Genomic DNA, 9626 nt, shown 5'->3' with positions numbered 1-9626 from the left:
TTTTTTTTTTTTGCTCCAGCACTCTTAAGACATTTTACCCATTTCTGTTTACAGTATCACTATCTGAGACCCCGCTATTTTCTATGTATTCTTTCCTGTAAATCTCCATACCAAATCAGTCACAAGTTTTTTTCCTTTCACACCATCAGTGTCTTCCAGGCAGCTTCCCCAGTTTCAGTTCTCTTCAGCTCTCAGCAAGGACACTACAGAAGCTCCTTGGAGTGGGCATTGTCTGAGAATTCCCCACAGTGCCTCTATGGGGCATAAGTGATAAACATGCCATTATATTATTATAATGAATAGCTTATCAAAACTCACTTAATGATAATCAAACATGAGGGAAAGTTAAATAATACATTACTAGTATAATGTGCATATTATCAATATGTCATATAATGTATGTGCTAAGATAATCTTAATAATGTAAATAAGTTAGATGTTTTTATACATATAGATCTGTAAATGTAGTATACAGATACATACAGTGAAAAAGTGGTATTAGAAATATAGAAAGTTATAGATATAATAATATTTTTAAAGATCATTTTAGCATATATATCTTTAAATATCTTTAAATACAAGCTGCAACCATTAAGTTCATGAACTCATCTTAGAAAAAAGTACTGTAAATATACCTCATTGCTAAACCACGGTCACCTTCGAAGTACTGTCCTTGGGAAGCTATGCACTGGCACTGGTGCCTAATCTACCCTCCAAGGCCGTTCTGAAACTATATTTCTGGAATGGCTATCGAGCTCTCATCAGATGAGGTCTGACAATTAAGTGGTGAGCTTGCCATGTGCACTGAAGTTGGCACCACTGTACAGACAACCCCGGCGGTTTCATTTGCTTGGTATATAAATGTCTCACCCTGTGTTTGTTCGACACGTGGTGGTGTCTTGGCGCATGGCTTGCTGTTGCCTGCGTTTACATGCTGTGTGATGGCCCTGAAGGCCGTGCCGAGTTCCAGAGAAAATGTTTCAAAGTTGCTTTGAAGGGTGACTACGCGCCTGTGTTGGTGCGTGGCTTTCCAAGGCGGGCACTTCGGAGGTGACCGTAGTGACATTCAGCCACGAGGTGTGCAGCACTTTTCCTGGGTCAGTTTGCAAGCTTAATTGTCAGGCCATGTACACTTATTTTAACTTATACTTAAAAATAACTTACTTTAAAGGCACTTTGAAAATTTTATTTTCAAATTTTTGCATTATAGAATAATAATAATTTGTATGGCCATCAAACATTCTTCATGTGCATTGAAGATACTTCTGGAAAGTCATTTGGTGTTTTCTTACTGAACAGCAACGCGATGGGTAAGACTAGTTTATTTCACTAATCACAATCATCTTGCAAGGGTACATGTGAATCTTTCTAAATGGAGAATATAAATGTCTTAACACAATAACTAAGAAAATGACATGAAGGCTGTGTTGACCAGTTTGATGAAAATATTTCAAATTGTATATAAAAACAGCACACTGTACCCCATGACTGTATTAATGTACACAGCTATGATTTAATGAAAAATAAAATAATACAATAAAATGAAAGTGAACTAATTTAAAAAAGGCTAATTTATTTGACCAAATGTTTAAAGGAGATATAACTTGAAATGTCTTAACTGATCTCCTTACTCCAATTATGTATATTGCATGTCAGAGTAAACTCTACTGGTAATGTTTTAGCATATGGACCTATTCTAACTAGGTTCTGAGATTAGCAAGTCAGGGAATTTTTTGTCTATCAGTGTTTAGATTTTTGAGAAATTCTGCTGTTTTTTCATTCAGGCACTTTATTTTCCCTTGAGAGAAAAACTGAAACACATTGATGCCAATGAATATTTTCACTCCAAAAGTTCATTTGTCAAGATAGAGTAACATGTCACCCCAGATAAAAAAGAGAAAGGCCTCTATACAGATAGGCAGACGGAAGAGTACATTTTTAGTTTATCATAATTCGAGTGATGTGGAATCTTCTGTTTTTAATATTGTGAGTTAAAGATTTAATAGGCGAATCAATGATGATAAAGTTACAAACATTGATCATGTTCTTGCAGGTTGAGTGCCTTACGTGGTTATCCAATTCCTATTCCTTAAACAGAAAAAAATTAAATTTAAAACATTTATTTCATTTTAGAAATTCATATGTGATAATATCGTTTCTCAGAGAATCTTCAATTAGAATGACTAATTAAAATGCTGTTTTAGAAAGAAATTTATTTTTGTAAGAGGTTGCAGGGGAGCTTTTGGCAACATCTGTGAATCTCTGAACTACACTATTGCTGTGTTGAAGTCTCTTCCATGGCAGCTCTCTGCTATCCTTCCCTGCTGTTCCTACATTCAATAGCTCATTGCTTCTCAGTTATTTAAAAATAGTGCAAATGATGTGGTTCATATAAAATACTTTAAACCGACTTTGCGATGATTGTATTACCATGTAGCGTTTTACCATTTACATATACTCTTCTAATATTTATTTTGTAGAGATTCTCATCCAGCCGACTCCAATAGTAACCTACAGAGTTATTGGTGGCATTCTGGATTTTTACATCATTTTAGGAGACACACCAGAACAAGTAGTTCAACAGTATCAAGAGGTGTGTTTTAGGTCAATTTTATAAATTCTTTTCTGCTGTACTTTCATCTGACATGTTTACATATTTATATGACTTTATTTTACATATTGGAGATCTCTTAGCTAAATGTATCTTAAAATCTTACCCTTTTTAAAGATACAAATACAAGATTTTTGCTTTTCCCTTATACAATGAATGTCTTATGTATATTTACATGTCTATATTTCTGATTTTAAAATGATTTTTTAACATTAGAGTGCTGGGATCAAGAGCTGAATTTCTTTGAGATGTTGCGTGTAAATCTTTTCTGGTTTATAACTTATTTTGGTAGATCAAAGCAACTAACTTATCTTTTACATTGAGGAGAGGCAATGAATTTCTAGGTCATATATTCTTTTCATCAAAGTTCTGAAGTAACCAAGTTTCGAGATTGGTCGAGAAAACTTGCTATGAATGTATAGCTGGTGTAGTCAGGAAAACTGGCTTTGAGACTCAGGCTGAGGGAAGGTCAAGCTTGAAATCTACTGGAAGCCTTACATTTTAAATAACTAAGTAACATTCAGTTCTTGTTAAGTAACATCTTAGTGTACCTGAAGCCAGGATAGACTTAGAGTATAATAATAATAACTCAATGTGTGTAATCTCCCTTTGATTTACAAAATAGTTTTCTAGGCATAGATTGTGGAGAAATCATAGATTCAAGAAGTTTGTATAAAAACCTAAGCCAAAGAAAATGAATCCTGCCAAATAAGATTATTTGTCTTTATATAACCTAATACTTGGTTTTAAGTGAAAAAAGAAAGTGTCAGTGACATCTAAATTTCCTCATGCAAAATCGTGTCTTCTGAGACAACAGATACTCTTTTCCCATGGTGACTGAGCCTGCCTGAGCCACTCTGGGATGTGAGAAGGTGACCCATATCCCTTCAGGGGAGGGAAGGAGCCAATCCCTGTAAGTGAATGAGATTAGAACCTGCCAGTAACTGGGCGGCAGCATAGATTTTACTAACATTTCCCAAGCTCAGAGATAAATAACTTCCAAATACAAGGAAAGAGAGATTATGTACTTTTTCTACGTCCTTGTTTCTCATGTGTTAACTTTTTCCATTGTTATAGAAAGCGGAGGTGCTATGGGACAATTTCCCTTTCATCTTATCATTTCTCTATTGCTGTTCTTCTACTCCCCTCTTTAACTTTCCTTGATAAAAAAAAAAATATATATATATCTTAACAAATGCTACTTTCTGGAACGTTGCACTTTCTATTTTTTTTTTTAACACTATGGAAAATATTAAGGACAAAACAAAGCTTGTTGAGTTTCACGGAAAAATTAGAACAGAATATCTAGGAACTATTTAAGAATGCAGGTTACATTAATCTTTGTTTAAAAATATGCAAGTTTAAATGACTACTGGAGATACAACACACCAGAAGCCCGGTGGTATGAGTCACTAATGCTAATTACATTTCGCTTTATTGAAACTGATTACCTGCCCACTTCCTCCCAGCTCGTTGGGCTACCAGCAATGCCAGCCTATTGGAGTCTCGGCTTCCAACTGAGTCGCTGGAATTATGGGTCTCTGGATGTAGTGAAGGAGGTGGTGAAGAGGAACCGGGATGCCGGCATACCCTTTGTAAGTGGTGTGAAGGGGTGGTGGGGATATATGTCAATTATTGTCAAATTATAATAAATGTCAGAAATTTTCATTCAATATATATTGTTGTATTTTGATCAGTCATAAAGTCTGTTTATCACCATACATTATGCCCATGACTTCTAAAAGCTACAATACATTCTTCTGAAGAACAGTATAACTAACTAGTTATACTGAAACAGAATATGTATTTAACCATGAATGAAGTCATATCCAGTTTTTTAAGTAGACCTTAATTTTAGAGCCTATATATTTTAGCTGGAACTACAGGCACCCACCACAACACCTGGCTATTTTTTTTTTTTAATTGTAACTGTTATTGTTTTAGCAAGCCTAGGCTGGGTTTGAACCTGCCAGCCCTGGTATAGGTGGCTGGTGGCTGGCACCCTAACCACTGACTATGGGAGCCAAACCAGAGCCTATGTATTTTGAAGTGATTTTCTGAAATATGTAAAGTCTTGTTTTCTATACAGTGAAACCTATCACTGAAAAAATGTGGATAAGCATTTAATGCTTTATACTTAAGAATCAGAAAAAAAAAACTAGTTTTATAAACAGTATTATTGCTTTTTCAATGAAATAAAAGGAATACTTTATCTGTCTATCTATCTATCATCTATCTTAGAGACAAGGTCTCACTCTGTCCCTAAGGCTGTAGTACCGTAGGGTGGTCATAGTTCACTGTAGCTTCAAACTTCCTGGCCTCAAGTGACCCCTCACCCTCAGCCTCTCAAAGTACTGGGACTGCAAGCATCAGTCATCTTGCCTGGGCTTTGAATCTTTACATTTAAAATACAAGTTCATGGGGTTGAAAGTTGATGGGACCAGCGAGCTCCTTCGGTATTATCTGTTGAAACACACTGTGTTAACTTCCAGGACACACAGGTCACTGACATCGACTACATGGAAGAGAAGAAAGACTTTACTTACGACCAGGTTGCTTTCCAAGGGCTCCCTGAATTTGTTCAAGATTTGCACGACCATGGACAGAAATACGTCATCATCTTGGTAATAATTGATTGCATGTTAATACATGGTTAGCATTCACACACTTATCAGTTAATAGAATTTTTAATCATTTCTTCTTTCCATTATTAGGACCCTGCAATTTCCATAGAGAAGCGTATCAATGGCGCAGACTATGAGACCTATGACAGGGGCAGTGCAGCAGGTGTGTGGGTGAATGAGTCTGACGGATTCACACCGATTATTGGAGAGGTAAATTGTGATACTCATTAAAGTCCTTGTGTCAGATTGTGTGTCCTGCACATCAACGTCTCTGCAGGAGAGAGACAGAGAGCGCATCTGCACATCTGTTTTCTTTCAACTCTGGTTTTGATAGATGTTTTAACTGTGGAAAGAAATTTTAGGCAAAGGAAATACTCTAAATATCTCTAAAACAGTTCTTATGAGAAGGCATATGGAGGAGAACGAATAACATACACCAGATAACTTTCAGTGCTACAAATAAAACTAAAGCTAACAAAGTAAAATAAATAGCAAGATTGTTATAACAAGAATTCTATGCAGGCGTTTATGTAAAATAATTACAAATGTAAATTAAGTACTTATTTAGTGGGCACTAAATTTTGTGATTTACATTTAATCCTCACAATAAAGTAATGAGATGGCTATGACAAAAAATTCTTATTTTACAGCTGGAAAATATAAATCTTAGAGAAGTGAAATAGCTTTCCTACGATTCAAGAGCTAATAAAGAGCAGAATCAGTAACATAACCAGATCTCAAATGCACATTATCAACCAGAATAAATACTCTTTAGCAGGCAACTTTATAAAACATCAAAATCATAAAATATCTGGGTACGTTGAGTGTAGGTAATGAGACATAATCATATCTGTGATAGAATAAAAATAAAATAGGAGACATATCAATTTATTAAAACCATGTTTATTATAGCAGTTTTTTAAAATGATGAAGAATATTATAAACATCATTCTTACTGAATTCACCAAGCTTAAAACTTCTAGGGAAAGTCTTCTTCAAATAATTATGAACTTCATCAGGAAACCCCCCCTTTTTCCTAGCTTACTAATATTTCATAGAATATGTGTTTTTAATACCTGCTGTAATGCACATGGATAGACCAGAGATCCAAATATGAAATAATATCATTTACCTAAATTTATATAAAATTGATTTTTTCTTGCCTAATTCTGTAAAGAGAATAAAATACTGTAAAATAAGTTAAACAACCATAAATCATAAAGCAAACACCAATGTGATGTTAATAGTATGGACTTGGGAATAAAATCCCCAGGGCTTGAGTTTTTGCTGTACCTGTTAGCGGTGGTGTGACTTTGAATGACTAAACTTCTCTCACCTGCAAAATAAGTATAATTATAGTCTCTACCTCCCCTGTAAAGTGGTGATAAAATAGTACCCATCTCCTAAAGTCTTAATAAGGATTAAGTATAAATAATCATGAAAGTCCTCGAAACAGTACCCAGTGTTCATGTTATAACTGTTTTCACTAATAAAAAATAAATATAAAAGGTGCCTTTTAATTTTTATTTCTTGGAAGGAAATGCCTCTGGAAAGGAACTAACAGACTTTCTTTTATCAAACAAAGAATGTGTTACATTGGGGCTTTTTGTTTGTTTGTTTATTGCCCTAACCTATAAGGATGTTTAGAAATAAATTTCCTTACAGTCAAATGGCAGCCCAATCCCTTGTTCTGACAGTTTTTTCTTCCTAAATGACACTTCATGACCTCACTCTCATTTACTTCAACTTTGCTCTTAAAGTCCACCCGAGATTATTGAGAATACAGAGTGCGTGAGTCACACGGACTTAAACAAGTCTAATAATAAAATGATTTTTATTCTCAACTCAATCAATTTGAAATTTAATTTATTTATTTTTCCCTTTTTACATAAATATTTATATGTGAATGATGTATCCTTCTAGGTATGGCCAGGATTAACTGTCTACCCTGACTTCACCAACCCAACCTGCATAGATTGGTGGGCTAATGAGTGCAGTATTTTTTACCAAGGAGTGAAATATGACGGACTTTGGATTGTAAGTAGCTACTTTAAACTGGTGAATTTGTCAATAAGCATAAGATTATTTATCCGTTATTAAGTCAGTAAGATGTATTTTTCTTACATTCAACATAAAATTAAAAGCCTCCACAATTTTTATCTTGACATGTAAATACACTCGTCATGTTCACAGGTTAGAAAAGAACAAAAACAAATTGAGAACTTATTCCTTCCCTAGCAATGGGCTTCATAGAATGAATTTTGTTTTTGTAACCAAGAAGTTGTATCTCCCTGAAAAAACTGTAATGAGATTTGATGATAAACTGATAGCAGTACAATTCCAAAAACACTAATTAAGGTTTGTAATAGTCAAATGATGTCAACATGAATCTGAATGAGACCCACACTTTAAGATTTCCTTTTAGTGGGTGATAACTGTGGCTCAGTGGGTAGGGTGCTGGCCCCATATACCAAGGGTGGCGGGTTCGAACCCAGCCCCAGCCAAACTGCAGCAACATAAAAGAAAATAGCCTGGTGTTGTGGTGGGCACCTATAGTCCCAGCTGCTCCAGGAGCTGGAGGTTGCTGTGAGCTGTGACACCATGACGCTCTGCCGAAGGCAATAAAGTGAGACTCCCTCTCTAAACAAAAAAAATTTTGCTTTTAGTAAGCTACGGGATAGAACAAACCAAAATTGGCAATAGGTTAAGTGTTTTATTGCAAGCAAAGTTGTATTTTCTGCTAGCAATGTGGAATGGAATAAAAATGGGTATAATCTTCAGAATTCTATGATTATAGTAACAGAATGAAGGTGAAAATTGATTTCACATGAAAGAATCAATGTAAAATATTTAAATATTTTAAAATGTTGTCATACAAGCATGGAAACATGGTTAGATCAGAATGTGATAATTTTACCAGTTCACAATGTAAGGGAAATCGTCTTAAAAGGATAAAGTATTAGTTTACTGAAGGAAAAAATTAAACACTTTTACATGAATTTAACTATGTATTATATAAAACATAGCATTTAACATTTTATTATCTTTCATTAAAATATGTCTCCAGCACGTATGTCTATTTGTCGGGGTCGCACTCCTTACATTTAGTACTTAGTACATAATAAAATATGCTATATTTTAATAGAAGTTGTCCCTTGCAATGCATTTTGTAAATTTATCATTTTAAACATTCTGAAAACATCTTTCTGCAATTTATCTAAATGATTTCAGTGAAACTACAGTTACTTAATATCATGTAAAATTAAATTCAATTAGTATTTTAAATATTACAACGAGTAGATTCAAACCATTGTGTCTGTGATAATCAGCAATGAGGTATGTAGCACTTTTCCTGAGATGAGTTTGCAAACTTAATTGTCACCTGTTATTGGACAACAGCAGCTCTGATGGCCATTACAGAAAAGGAATTCCAAATGTCCTTTCAAGGGTGCAGTAGGTACTGGCATTAGTGCGTACTTTCTCAAGGGGAGTACTTTGAAGGCAGTGGCAGTGACCTTCAAGAATGAGCTATGTAGCTCTTTTTCTTGAATGAGTTCACGAACATAATTGTCTGATCTTTTTTTAAACATTTTTTTGACCTTTGATTACTATTAATCCATGAAGTTTTTGTCTTACAACTACAATGGTTTGAATCTACTAGTTGTAATATTTAAAATACTGACTTTAGTTTTATGTGATATGAAGTAACTGTAGTTTCACATAAATCATTTAAATTACAGAAAGATGTTTTCAGAATTTTCAAAATGATAAATTTGTAACATACATTACAAGAGGTAAATTCTATTAAAATACATAGTGTATGTAGTAAGTATTAAATATAAGTACAATCTAGATGAATAAACATCTTATAGACACCTTTTAATGAAATATAATGAAATGGTAGATGTTATATTTTATATAATATATGGTTAAATTCACATAAAAGTGTTTAATTTTTCCTTTAGTAAATAAATAATTCATTCTTTTGAGTTCAGAAAATTATTTTCCTTATATTGTAAACTGGAAAAGTTATCACATTCTGATCTAATCATGTTTCCACACTTGTATGACAAAACTTTAAAATATGTAAATATTTTTGATTAGTTCTTCCATGTGAAATCAATTTTTTCTACAAAAGTATGTTTTTCATAAATTGCAAAAAAATTTCTACTTGGAATGACTGCTGACAAATTTTGTAAATTTTATGTAAGTTTGTACACACATGACTCAAACAGAAATGAAATTAATTTTATACTTGAGCGTTTCGCCTGTAATTCCTTAAGTATACTACACATAAAAGGTGTTAAGATGGCTTAGATAGATATTCTATCAAAATTTAAAATTATACAACTCAGTACTCCCAAATTATGAATTTCTTTTTAAATTTATTG

The 9626-nt window shown here is 33.7% G+C and overlaps 1 protein-coding gene across 1 annotated transcript in view; it reads left to right on the top strand.

The window, feature by feature from the left end:
* The window catches only part of SI (sucrase-isomaltase), an 86407-nt gene that overhangs the window by 11992 nt on the left and 64789 nt on the right, over positions 1-9626 (top strand). Inside the window, exons 5-10 of the mRNA XM_012808109.1 lie at positions 1211-1310; positions 2481-2593; positions 4081-4206; positions 5104-5235; positions 5326-5445; positions 7159-7272. Coding sequence (XP_012663563.1) covers positions 1211-1310; positions 2481-2593; positions 4081-4206; positions 5104-5235; positions 5326-5445; positions 7159-7272 — 705 coding nt within the window. The remainder of the gene's footprint in view (positions 1-1210; positions 1311-2480; positions 2594-4080; positions 4207-5103; positions 5236-5325; positions 5446-7158; positions 7273-9626) is intronic.

This window comes from Otolemur garnettii, unplaced genomic scaffold (assembly GCF_000181295.1).
Source record: "Otolemur garnettii isolate 467f Iridium unplaced genomic scaffold, OtoGar3 scaffold00084, whole genome shotgun sequence".
In the NCBI taxonomy this organism is placed as follows: Eukaryota; Metazoa; Chordata; class Mammalia; order Primates; family Galagidae; genus Otolemur; species Otolemur garnettii.
Note: the sequence above shows the minus strand (reverse complement) of the source record. Positions and strands in the feature narration are given on the sequence as shown.